This window comes from Leptomonas pyrrhocoris, assembly GCF_001293395.1.
Source record: "Leptomonas pyrrhocoris isolate H10 chromosome Unknown, whole genome shotgun sequence".
Classification (NCBI taxonomy): Eukaryota; Euglenozoa; class Kinetoplastea; order Trypanosomatida; family Trypanosomatidae; genus Leptomonas; species Leptomonas pyrrhocoris.
The window spans coordinates 219,186-232,575 of record NW_015438381.1 but is presented as its reverse complement, the minus strand read 5'-3'; the positions used below and the strand labels follow the sequence as shown (position 1 = coordinate 232,575).

At 59.0% G+C, this 13,390-nt stretch overlaps 2 protein-coding genes across 2 annotated transcripts; both read left to right on the top strand.

Moving 5' to 3' along the window:
* Positions 1–92: 92 nt before the first annotated feature.
* Positions 93–6,399, top strand: ABB37_08574 (hypothetical protein; the record flags this gene model as incomplete). The annotated part of the gene is made up of 1 exon (XM_015807630.1): positions 93–6,399. Exon 1 carries the CDS (start codon positions 589–591, stop codon positions 6,397–6,399), a length of 5,811 nt encoding a protein of 1,936 aa, XP_015653712.1. The 5' UTR covers positions 93–588.
* A 525-nt stretch (positions 6,400–6,924) lies between these two features.
* On the top strand, positions 6,925–11,365 carry ABB37_08573 (hypothetical protein; the record flags this gene model as incomplete). Its single annotated transcript, XM_015807629.1, has 1 exon — positions 6,925–11,365. Exon 1 carries the CDS (start codon positions 7,595–7,597, stop codon positions 11,363–11,365), a length of 3,771 nt encoding a protein of 1,256 aa, XP_015653711.1. The 5' UTR covers positions 6,925–7,594.
* Between the last annotated feature and the right edge of the window lie 2,025 nt (positions 11,366–13,390).

The following is a 13,390-nucleotide window of genomic DNA, read 5'->3' as shown; positions in this document are numbered from 1 at the left end:
TGCATTGCTGCGCTTTTATGTATTAATATCTTCTCGTTATTTCTTTCTCTTCTCATTTATTGATAATTTCTTTTACTTTCCGTTGGCAAACAGCGTCCTTTTTTCGTTTTATATTTTATATATATATATATCCTACCTGCTGTTCATTGAGCTCGTTTATTCTGTTGTTGTGTTTCATCGCTGCTCATTACGTCGCCGTCCGCATCCTTTGGGAGGGAGGCAAGGCAGAGGCAGCGAGGGCTGAACAGAGCAGCAGCAGCAGCATCAACAACACCCGCTACGCGGGAGCGCGGTCATCGCGTGGGCTTCATCTTTCAACTTCGGTCTGCTTTGCGGCTTTATATATATATATATAAACTCGAATACTTCGTGTATTTATGTTTGTATGTTTATGTGTGTCTTTTCCTCGCTGTTGTCACTATCAACTTATATTTTTATTTGTAATTTAATTAAAGGACAACGTGTGCTTTCTGTTGTTGTTGCTCCTGTTGATTGCCGCAACGAAGCACGAACCTTTTGTTTCTCCCTTTAGAACTGCTTCACAGTCATCCATCCGTCCGTGCTCTCCCTCCCCCTACGACACCTCTCATGCTCTCACCCCCCTCCTTCGCGGGGGCGGCGGAGCACAGCAGCGACGACCACAACATCGCCATCGCTGCTGCCGCTTCGGGCACTTCCGACAATCTGACGCTGCCGGTCATCGTTCACTACCTTCGCCACGCTCGGCTGCCATGCCGGCGTGTCCCCGGGCCACCGATTGTCTCGTCCGCTGCTTCCTCCGCAGCTGCCACCGCCTCGGGCGCCACCTCAGCTTCTCAGGACAGTCGAAATGCTTCTGTCACACGGCCTTTCGCTGGTCCTTCGGAGTCCCCGCCGCCCACTGAGGCCGCTCCAACAGCCACCTCAGCGTCACCTGCAGGGGCATCGACTTGTACCCCCTCGCACCCCCAAGCCGGCAAGGCCGAGACGCCCCTCCACGCCGCCCAGCAATTTCTCGCCTCCTCGGGGGCCTCGCTGATGTCCTTGGCGAACTCATCGTTCTACCTCACCCTGCGCAGCACTCTTGACGGCGGCCACACGGCGGCAAGCGGTGGCGGCGTGGAGGAGCTCGCGGACGCAGCTGAGGAAAACTTACTGACCTCCTCGTCGGCCACGGCAGCATTGAAGGAGCGCTTTAACAGCGGCAATGGCAGTAGCGTCGGTGGGATTGACTGGAAGAAGCTGGTATACGTCCGTCAGCAGTGCCGGTACACCGGAGAGGCCCTCGTGTCGCCGCCTCAGTCGTCCTCTACTGACGCAACAGGAAACGGGGTCGACACGAAGGATCTACGGCCCACGACAGCGGCGGCATCCTCTACCGCAGAAGCAGAGAAGTCCGTCGGCGCGCGCTTCATGCAGTCTCTCCTGCACCCTTTCATTCCAGCCGCCTCGTCGGCCACCGCAGCTGCCAACGGTTGTAGCGGCGACTCTCCCGAGAGGAACTCCGCTGTGAAAAGGATGAGCGACGCAAGCCTCACGGTGCCACACGGTGAAGGGGTGATGACGTATGTACTGTACGCGATGCCGAAGTCCGACTACAGCCCAGTCCCCACCGTCCCCGCATCCACAGCGAACAAAGCGGTCGAGAAGGATGCTCCATCGGTCGCACCTTCTGCGCTGCCCTTCCTTCCACCGACTCTGATCCCGACAGAGTTCTGCCCGGCCCTGTCCGAGTTGGACCATCACCCGGCTGCTGATGCTGCCGCTTCCTCCGCCACGGACCAGCCGGACCCAGCCAAGCTGCTTCTCCTGTCCTTGGTGGTGTACGAAGGCGCGTTTTTACATGGGCAGCGCCACGGCCGCGGTCGGCTAACGGTGTATAGTCGCTTTGTGCTGGAATGTACGTGGGTGCACGATATACCTTGCGTGGATATCCCACGTCAGGTTGCGTCGTCCTCGTCGCAATCGTCGACGGACGGGTCTGCTCTAGCGCCGCCCACGCTGCGTCGTATTCACGCACACGTCTGCGACTCAGCCGGCACAACCGGAAATCTCGCCGATGCACGCGGCATTAACAGAAGCGGCGGGGCATCGCTCTCGTGGTCGATCCGCACTTCTCAAGTGTACATGGGCTCTCTCGTGTTGACTGCGTTGGCGACGAAACGACTTCTCGCAAAGCTAGAAGACGCAGGTCACGCTGCTCCTTCTCCTCCGCTGACGGTGATGGAGGTGCACGGCGCGCACTACGCCCGTCTCGCCCTTCCCCCGCTCTCCACGCCGTCCTCGCAGGGGTGCGATTTTGTTGCAGCCTCCCACGCCTTCAGTGGACTCGCCTGGGCGAATCACGTGGTGCCGCTGCCCGACGGCTTCGGTGAAGCCCAGTATTTCCACGAACGAGACGCGCCGTTGTCTCCGCCCCCATCCCTTGTGTGTCCCGCCTTCGGCCTCTTCCATCCACGACTGTGGGTGCCGGAGAGTCGACGCTTGCCGCGACCCCAGCAGCAACTGCATCACACATCGCTTTCCAGCTCCGCGCTGGACGCCGCTCTCTGCTCACTCTACTGTGGGGAGTGGGTCTCCGGGCTTCCCCACGGCTTCGGCGTGGAGCTGGAGCGCGTCACGGACCCGACGTGTGCACCGCTGGCCGTGTCCTGCACCGCCGCCGGTGCCGGGCCGCCGCAGTACCCGTGGCGTACCCTCTTTCTTGGCCAGCGTGTCCGCGGTGCGCGCTGTGGGCCGGGCACCTTCCACGGTCTGCAGGGCAGTGAGGCAACGGAAGTGGTTGTCTGCGGCACATGGCCACGTACGGCTCTCCTCGCGAACAGTAGTGGTGGCAGCGCTAGCAGCCATGGATCACCGACACCCCAGCAGGAGTCGGCGAATGTGGTGCTGCTGCCACCGTCACCCAGTCGTGGGCGTGGCCGTGGTGCCTCCTCCTCCTCTTCCTTCGTCACCCTGCAGGGTGCTCGATGGGTAGAGGAGGAGGAAGACGGCGGCGGCGGAAGAGTTGGTGGACACGGGAGCCACATGAACAGCTGCAGCAGCAACTACAGCGGCGGAGGTGGTGGCATCTTTCCGTCGGCCACGCTAGGTCAGTCGCCCAACGCGCTGAGTGGCATGTGGGAACCACTATTTGGCGCCGTGGATAGCGCGGTCTCGCAGCCCGCCGCTCCCTTGTTGCTGCTCAGGGGATCGGACGGAACCGATGACGCTGCCTCTGCGTCGTCGTCGTCGCTCATTCTCTTCTCGAGAGATGCCATGTGGCAGCAGGCGCGACGCGTGATGGACCGTCTTACGCAGTCGCCCGAGTGCGTGTCTGCCCTGCGCGGCTTTCGGGCGTGCTTTGCGTGCATCTACGGCTGCGACGCCGCCGCCGTCGCTGCTACAGGAGGGGAGTTTGTTGCTGGGGCCGGGAGCAATGACGACGGTGCACATCAGAGTGCGACGACCTCATCTTCGCCAAGCCACAGCAGCAATACGGATGGTCGAACGACGGAAGACAAGGGAGGAAAAGCTGTCGGGACGGCTGGGTCGATGAAAGAAATGTTAGCGCGACTGCAAAAAGCCACCGCCGCGGCGCCGGCAACAGGCGATCTAGCGTTCGGTTATCCCTGGTGCCCGCTGCACTCCTGGTGTGGTATGGCCCGCCTCACCGCGCCCAGTGCAGACGCCGAAGGAGAGTTATGTCACTTTGCTGCCTCCTCATCATTGCTTCAGAGAGAGCAGCACAACTGCCACACGGGCTGCCTGCATACGCCGCTAAGCAACGGTGCTACACATCGGCAACCCACAGCAGCACGAGCAACAACGCCGATCATCGGAAAGATGAGAGACGCCTGTTGTGCACCGCGTCGGCCGCCGCTTTCGGCCGTCGCAGCCGCGCTCGAACCGCACGCCGCGGCGAACACCTTCGCCCACGCCATGCACGCCGCAGCGGCGATGGTGTCCTCGCTGCGCCTGCGCCTTCTGTCGTGCTTTGCGGCTTACCCGGATCTGTGCGAGATCGTCATGAGCCACAGCGCTCATGATGACGGCATTCTCGCCTATTGCTGGGATGTCGTCTTCGACTATGTGGGCCCTGTATTGTATGAGAAGGCGACGGCGGTGGCGGTGGCGGATGTGCGAATGGTGTGGGACCTGCTCGGGTTGGATCGGGTGGGGTTCAGCGGTCCGCAGAAGAATGACGGCAAAGACGCTGCTGCGGATGCCGCGGTCACACCAGAGGTGACGGTGCGTTCTGGCTGGCAGCCGGAGGGCAAGGAAATGCTTCGTGACTATCTGGTCGCTGTACGGCGCTGCCGTGCCCTGGGGAAGAGTGATGTTGTGGACACTCTGTTTGCATTTCCAAACGCTCGAGAGGAGGAGGAGGTGGCAGAGGCAGATGAATTTCAGCAGTGTTTAACGTCTCTCGAAGCCTGCCTCGGCCCACCATCGCCGGTTGCGGCGTCAGTGACAAGCGGTCGCCGTCCCAGTCTGCAGGTCATCATGGACGCCCTCCAGAGACTGCATGTTCTTCTGTATGGGCCGGTGGCGTCGGAAAGCACGGGAGACGGCGGACAAGGAGGGCAAGGTGGCGTGCAGGTGACACCCCACGAAGCCGCGAACGCAGCGGCACAACGGCAACTCTTCACACCATCACAACGAGAAGCCTTGTTACGGTGGCTCCTACTGGCTGCCTCAGATCCATCTTCGCACACGTCGTCCACACCCCGCAGGTCGGCTGCACGCACAGCGCAGCATCAAGGGCAACCCTTTGCGCTGCTGTTGATCGCCGCGTACGTGCTGGACTGCCGCATCACGCCGCCATACCCGGTCCGCCGCCTTCCTGGTCCGGACCAAACCTCGGAATGTGTGAAGCCCGAGGACCTGTTACGCCTCCTGAAGGAGCTGGGCTACGCGGCGCGGCAGCTGCTGCATACTTTTCCATCTATCCGCGCGCAGACGTTTGCACGGCCGCTTGTGTATCCGCTGGATGCGCTCTTCTTGAAGCTCGAGTACGTCCTCAGCCCCTGTGCGATGTATTTTTCCCTCTCGTCTCCGCCGACGGTGCCGGCTGTCTTCGATCTTCCTACCTCTCCATCGCCACCGAAGCAGTCGCCTCCTCCTCCTTTCTCGGAAGCAGCGCTGCAAGCCACCACCACCACCACCGCGTCCGGTGTCACTTGCGACTGTGCGAAAGGCGTCGTGGTTCGTGTCGAGCTGGATCAGCTTCCCGTCGACGTCCTGCAATGGTGCAACGAGGCGCTCACCGACGAGGTAACGGAGAGCCTGCTGCAAAGGCGGCTGCACTTTTACTGGAGTCGGTGGACGGTCGCGACTCCTCCCCTCGCCAACTCCGCCGACAAGGCCGAAGAGGGCTTGAAGAGAGACCCGCCTGCGCCGCCGTCGCCGCTGGTTCGTTGGGTGCTGGGGTGTCTGCGAAGTGCTCTCAACGGACCTGGCCGACAAGTCGCACCGCGCCAATCGGAGCCGCTGCCTTCGCTCCTCCCACCGCCATCCTCCGGCGGTGACTGCATCTACACCTGGAAGAAGTTCATCAACGCCGTTTTCTTTACCCAAGAGGAGAAGAAAGAGTGGGCCACAGCAGCAGCAACAGCAACAGCAGTCGTGAGTCCTTTATCAAGGAGCGATTACGTGTATCTCGTAGCGCTGGCGTACGCACTGCGCGAGCTCAGTGGGGCTGATCTCTCCTTTGCGGCGCAGTTCGTGCGACAAGACGAGGAAGAGGAAGATGAGGAGGGTGAGGAAGCGGGGACCACGACGGCGGCGGAGTACGATGAAAGCATCGTGGGCATCAGCGCCGATGAGGGCAGCCACCGGCGGCCCAGAAAGTCGCGCCTGCGCTCCACCGAGTCGCGTAAAGGTCGGAAGAAAAACATTTTTCTTAGCTCCTCCTCCTCCACCTCTTCCTCTTCTGCTTTGGCGGATTCACCGATGATGGCGTCTCCCGCTGCGTCACCTCCGGTCGAGCCGCACGCATCGCTGCCGCCCGAGTCTGCGGCAGAGACGGCGCAGCGGACACCCAGCTCGGTGGGCTTTCACACGCCATCGCTCACGTCGTCTCCGCTGCCCCCGCACAGTGACTTCTCGGCGTCGGTCGTTGCGCGAAATACGTCGTCACACGGCGTGGTGGGGCGGGTGCACCGCGTGAAACGGGGACCCTCCGCGGTGCTGTCGGAAAGCGCTGCCGCTGCTGTCGTCCCGCTGGGCAAGGAGTGGACGCTGACGGTGCGCGTTCGTCAGGAGGAGAAGGCAGAGTCACAGGAGGTCGCACTGCAACCGCGCGTCTTTGCGCACGGTCTTCTCGGGGAAGTGATGGAGCGTGTCTGTGCTCTGGTGGAGCATCGTATTCAGGAGAGAAAGCCGGTGCCAGCTACCGTGGAGAGCGAGCCGCACCAGCTCAAGGCTCGTCCGAGATGAGGAAGAGAGTTGATCCGACAGAAAATAAAAAAAGAGTGTCAGGTAAAAGGCATGCGCTTTCCGGACATTCCCTTCTTCCTTTTGTTGATGTTGCTGTTGTTTATCGTTACCGTGCTCGATTGCGCGCCAACCGCGCAACTCCCAAGCCCCACGCTACAAGATGGTGAACAGGCAAAGGAGGGCCACCCTCAAGGATCACGCGAAAAGCAGGCATTTATGTTCTTTCTTATTATTATGAATGCTATTAGTGTTGATGCGAATGTCTGATAACGAGAGGGTTAGAAGAAAAAAGAATCGAGGTGGCATGCGTGCATGAGGAGATGTGCACTCGTGCTGGTACTCACGACTTCTGCTGATGTATCGGGTTATTATTATTATTACTTCTGTCTTCAACGTCTTGTTCATCCTCTCTCGCTCTCCCTCCCTCCCTTCTCTGTGCTGTCTGCGCCGTTCTATTGCCTTCTATCCGTATATACTGTTGTGTGCTTTCTTCTTTTCTTCTTAATCCGAACAATGCGGGGTAAAGCGTCTCGGTTATTTGGAAAGCAAGGTGCGAGTTGCCGAGGAGCCGTTTGCTGCTCGCTGACCCCCCCCCCCCTCCTACTGGTTCTTCTCAGTGCTTTTTTTTTCTTTTTCCTTTCCACGTGTGGGGTATTTCTTGCCCTCTGCGCAGACTTTCTGATTATTTGTTTTGTTTTGTTTTTCTTTAGTAGAGTAGTACGGCAATTACCACATTTGTATACACACCCACGCAGGGCACATTCACATCGCACGCACGCCATTTAGATTTCCGGTCTGCGTCGCTTACATGCGGAGGAGCTGCTGTCTTGTGTATGTGTATGTGTGTGTGTATTTCCATATTCTGTCGGTTTTTTTTTTTCCCTGGTTCAGTTGTCGCACCGTAGCGCATGCTGACGCTGTAGAGCTCCGTTAAAAGAGAAGATATATATATATACGTATATTCTTTTCTATTTATTCATTTACAGCAACCGTGAGACCGTCTCAGCAGCGCCACTTCACTGCGTTAGCTCCAACCGCAATTTCATCTCCCTTCGAAGTCCCACACCATTCTTTTGTTGTTGTCGCCCTTTTTCCCACCTCTTCGGCGCTGTTGTCGTGATTCTATTTGTCGGTTTCTTATTATTATTATTATTTTGTAGCGGCGAAGTAGCCCACAAACCTGGTAGAGTGGAAGATGGACACTACAGCGGAGAGCAGCACTTTCGTGCAGAGTGAGGCGAACGCCTCGCACGCCCACGCGGACACCAACACCGCGAAGGTCGGCATCGGGGCCGGCAGCGCGGCGAAGCACGACGAGCGGGAGGCGCTGGCCGCCAGCGACGAAGACGAAACAACGAACCCATACGAGCCGGAAGACGGGGAGCAGCCCCACTCGCAGGGGGACAACACCACCGTAAGCGCAGAGACCCACTCCTCCTCCCTCGCGTCGTCGTCCGCCTCTCCAGTCTCCGCTCGCTCGGCCACGCCGTCGCACGACGCGGCGCAACCCGCGGAGCAGCCTCCGCGAGACGCCGCGATGTTAGAGTCTGCAGCGACGACGACGACAGTGAGGGGCCGCGATGGGTCGAACCTGGGGAATGAGGTGCCGCGCCCCACACACCCCTCTCAGGAATCCCCGTCGGTGTCCGCCATGTCGGCGCCGCTGAGCAACGCCGCCGCGCAGCAGCCTTCCCCAAACACGAGCACGGCGTTCCCTGCGGATGTGTCGTTGATTGTCGCCTTGGCTGGCGAGGCTGAGGCGGCACCATCGCCCCCCACGTCGCAGTCTTTCAACGCACCCAATGGCGTTTCCCCGATCCGCAGCAATTTCGTTGGCGGTCCTGGTGGGCCGGGGCGGTCCGCCACTTCGGCCGCTGGTCCTGCTGGTCCTGCTGCCCGCACCTCCCCCTACGCGCAGGCCTCACCCTTCCCCTCCGCACCGCAGACGGCGAACAGCAGCGCCATGTACCCGCTGTCCGACAGCTACGCCATCCCGCAGAGCACAGGTGTGAACGCGCCGTCCTTCACCACCTCCCACCCGACCCCCTTGACCAATGCAACGCGCGACCGGCCCAACAGTGCCAGCACGTCGCCCTACCCACGCCCACAGCCGACCTACGCGGCGACGGCACAAGGGGCAGAGACGGAGTTCTTCGGTCGGCCTGGCCCTCGCGCTGCGGGACCCGCTGCACCAACGAACGCGGCATCGGCGGGCGCGGTGGCGGTGGTCGGCCCCCCCGCTTCCGAGGAGCGTCGTCTCGTGACCATTCCTGTGAGCGACAACGACGAGGAGAAGGACGGCGACGCGGACACGTTGCACGCAAAGCGGCAGCGTCAGTGGGGTGTGCCTGCCGACGGTGAGCTGCCGCACCGCTCCCGCCGTCTCCGCCCGGAGGACGACGCCGTCGACACATCACCGGTGGAGGACGACGGTGATGGCACGCACTCGGATGAGGAGCGAGAGGAGGCGGACGGCAGCTACGCCACCGGCAGCTACAGCTACTCCGACTACTACAGCTACAGTGACGAGGAAGACGCGGAGGACTACGAGTACTACGAGGAGTTCTACGAGGAAGAAGTCGAAGAGGACGAAGAGGACGAAGAGGAGCCGCGCATCGACATCATCGAGGGCGATGGCCACGGCCACACCCTGAACGACATCCTCTACGGCACCCCGAAGGCGGGGGCCAACCCGAAGAACGACTACAACAAGGACTTCACCGACTCCATTCGCTCCGATGTGCCGGACAGTCGCGACGCCGCGAAGGCGAAGGAGAGTCGGCGCGGTCACTCCCACCCACGCCGTCAGCGCGCGGCAGCGGAGGAAGACGTCCAGGAGACGCCGTCCATGACGCCCACCGAGTCCTCGCAGACGTCTTCACGCTCGGAGCAACAGGAGGTGGAGGAAGAAGAAAGTGAGGAGGCGGCGGCTCGCGGACCGGTCCGTCGTGCTACGCCGGAGCGGGCGGCTCGTCGTCATCACCGCAACAACAACAAACCGTCCAAGCACGACGATGAGCCGGCCGAGAGCGATGACCAGGAGGGGGAGCCGCAAGAGCGGCAGCGTGTCGCGGCAGTCGTGCCGGCGAAAGATGGCAAGAAGCTCTACAAGCGCGGAGAGCCGTACACCGAGGGGACCTACAAGCCAAAGAAGGGCAAGAAGGAGAAGGAGAAGAAGGCCGCCAAGCACTACGGCCGGGGGAAGGACCTGGACGGTGCTGCGACGAGCAGCGAGGACGACGACAACAGCAGCGGCGGCAGCGGAGATGAGGAGCGGCACGAGCCCATGACCGCTGCCGCCGCCGCAACAAGAGTTGGTGCGAAGGCGGCGGACTTCTCCTCGTCCTCGCTGGACGCGACAGAATCGAGCAGCTTCGATGGCGACTTCACTGCCGCGTCTCGCGGCGTCTCCCGCCATCGTCGTGGTGAACGTCGCGGGGAGGCGAAGGCGAAGAAGGGCGATGCCTCCGCGCACGGCAGCCACAGCAGCAGCAGCAGCACCTTCAGCGATGGGGAGGAGGAAGAGAGGGAGGGGGCCGGGTCGGACCTCTCAGAGGCAGCGGCGGCGGCACCCGCAGCGAAGGCGAAGTCGAAGAAGGCGACCGATGACAAGGCGGCGAAACAGAGAACGAAGAGCCCGCGAGCCGGGTCGCAAGACGCGGGGGCGGTGGTAGTCGCCGAGGAACCCGTCAAGACCCCGCAGACGCTGGAGGGCAAGAAGGACGCGGAGCCGAAGACGGAGGGGACGAAGGAGGAAGGGGACAAAGAGGAGAGCAAGCCAAAGACCGACGCCGATGCCGCTGCATCCGAGCCGAAGGCGAAGCAAAAGAAGGAGAAGGCCGGTGTCATGTCCCGCTGCCTGAGCAAGTTCTTCTGCCGGAAAACGAAGGATGGCAAGGATCTTGACCCGAAGGAGGAGGAGAGGGAAGCCAGGCAGGAGGCGAAGAAGGCGAAGGCCGCCGCCAAGAAGGCCAAGAAAGAGGAAGAAGAAAAGAAGAAGAAAGCGGGCGACAAAAAGAAGAAGGGCGGCATCCTCGGCGGCCTGTGCGCCGGCGGCGGCAAGAAGTCCGCGAAGGACTCCGTCGGCAACAAAAACGGCGACACAAAGAAGCCAACGAAGGCCGACGAGGGGAAGGCGGCGGAGGAGGAGGCGGCGAAGAAGGAGGCAGGGGAGGAGGAGGCAAAGCCAGCAGCGACGACACAGGAAGAGGCGAAGAAGGATGAAAAGCCCGCCGCGGCGCCTCCGGTGGAGCATCCGTCCGACAATGAGCCCGCAAAGGAGGCGGGGGAAAAAGACCAACAGGCAGCGGACGAGCCGGCGAAGTCCCCCACACAAGCGAGTCGTGCCAAAGGCGAGGCCACGGAGAAGCAGCCGGCGCACACCGACGCGGTGGGGACCACCGCCCCCCTCTCCGAGAGCTCCTCACCAGCCGCCGCGACAGACGAAGAGGCGAGCAACTCCGGAGCCGTGCCCGTGCCCGTGTCAGCCGAGGAGAAGCGACATCGTCCGCGGGTCGCCGTCGCAAGCGCCACTGCGGCCCCGGTCAGCGCGGCAGAATCGAAAAGGAAGCGAAAGAAGACGAAGACAGACAAGAAGGCGTCTCGTCACGTCCACCGCCATTCGCATCCAGACGAAGGTGCCGCGGTGGAGCCGGAGAGAGCCGAAGAAGAAGAGGAGGAAGACGAGACGATTGCTGTAAAAGACGCATCCGCCTCCGCAGCAGCAGCGCAGCCGCCGCGCCGCCACCGTCGTCCTCGTGCCGGTGCCGTGGAGAAGGAGAAGGAGAAGAGGAAGAAGAGTTCCAATGTCGCGAAGTCAGACAAGGGTAAGACGCCCAACAAGAATGTCATCTCGATTGAGGCGACGCCGGTAAATCAAACCTCACCGCTTAGAAAAACACCGAATGCGTCGCCGGCGTCTGCGAAGAAAAAGGGCGGACCTAACGCGTGGGATGACGTGGACTGAGCGTGGCTCCTGAACCTTTGGCCGGACTCGGTTTACACCAGTCCTTTTCTGGCATTTTCTTTTTGTTTCTATTTCTGTTGGGCCTGTACCGATTTGTTGTTTCTCTCTTCGTTTCACGCAAGAGCTCGTTAATCGAGACCTGGGCATTTGTATTTCATTCCTTTGAACGAAGGCTCCACCATTTACATATTTAGAGAATTTATTCGCGTTTATTTCCGTTTTTTTGTTTACCGTTGTTGTTTTCTCTCTTGCATTCACTCATGAATTTGTCTTCGACCGTTTTGCTGGGTGGATGCGATGCAATTATTATCGCTCGACGATTCCCCGCGCCTTTACGTGTGAAAGGAGAGAATGCAAGAAAGAAGGGTAGGTATACGTTCGTTGACATGGAAGCATTAAGGTGGACTGTCCCGTCTCACAAGCGCTAAGCCAAGAACGTGTCTTCTCTTTTTGTTAGAAGAAAAAAATCTCTTCTTTGCTACATTCAAATGGCGTGCTGATGTGCACTTCTCTATAGACCGCGCCGAAGCGGATGTTGTCTTTTTGCAGAGGCATATATGTTTTTTGTTTCTGTTTTTTACTCGGGTCGAAAGAGCCAGTGCAACCGCTTTTTCCCCGTTTACTTTATCCTTTTACTTTCTGCAACGTCAGTCCCACATGCACGCACGCACGCACATACACACACACACACACGCCTCAACCGTATTCCTGTGGAAGCCGTCAAACTCGTGGTGCTTTCCTCATTCAGGCGTTTACTAGTTTATAGATCTTTCGAGTTTGTTTCAAACAACAACAACAAACTTTTACGTCTCTTGTGATGCTTTTTTTTTACATTCTCTTTTGTGCTTCAGTGGGTTTGCTTGTGTGCTTGCAAGGAGGGAAATGCGTACAGAGAGAGAGAAGAAGAACGTGACCGACAACAGCGGAATCTTGATGAGAGGCCTTTTTTTTTTAGTTGTTTGTGCCTCGAACTCCTTTCGACGAGTCCCCAGTATCGATCGTGTTGTACTTGGAGTTTTTTTATTGCTTTGTTGAAACCATGAGATTTTTTAAAAGCGAAAGAATTCAGCACTTTTCTTCTTGTCCTAGTGCTGCTTTGTGTGTGTGACGGTGTGTGTGTGTTGTTGTTGTTGTGCGTGTCAGTTATACTGTGTAGTTCTGTGACGATTCTGAGAAGGCGATTCGCTCGACTCTTTTCTTTATTTGTCGGCCCGGGGAGGGATGGGGGTTACTATTATTATTGACGTCTCTTCTTCTTGAAAAATGCATTGTTGGTAGACTCAAATCTCAAAAATGAAAGAAAAAACAGCATTCGCTCTGTCGGTATGTTCCTCATGATCCGCTGCGGCTTGAGATGATCGGGTGCGCCTTCTCTGTCCAGTGTCGCCTGCGGCCGGAATACCAAGGGGGTGGGGGAAAAAGAAGATGCTCGCTTGCGCATTTTCGTTTATAAGTGCAGCCGTCTCCCCTCCTCCTTCTGCCTTAGCGGTTGTGGATCCTGTTCTTTTTGTTCCTTACACTATGTTGGTGTAGGAAGAGATGACGAACCGAAGTTGTGAAAAGCAGGGGGGGACGCTGCGCAGTTGGTGCGTTGCTTTCCTCTAAAGGATCCGCCGCGCATCACGTGTCGCCGTGCTTTTCGGCCTTTCCTCCCCCCCTCCCTGCCCCTTTCAGAAGAGGCAACGACAACTTCGTAGTTTTACCTCTCCTCCCTCCTTCTTTTTTTTTATCTCTTCTCTTCCTTGTCATTCCATCACGTCTGCCTTCACTCATTACTGCTTCCTTTGTTGTTTTCTATCGTCCCCGCATCGTATTGCGTTAACTGCGGCTTTGCGTGTGTGTCTATGCGTGGCGTCAAACTTCGCTTCTCTCGCCTGCCTACGAAACACACACACAAACACACGTACTCATACCTGGAAATATTGTTTCTCCCTTCCTCTTCCTCGTCGCCAACAGCACGGCTACCGTAGAAACAGGGGAAAAGGAAACGATTTAGTTTGTTGGTCAAACTCTCGACGTGTGGAA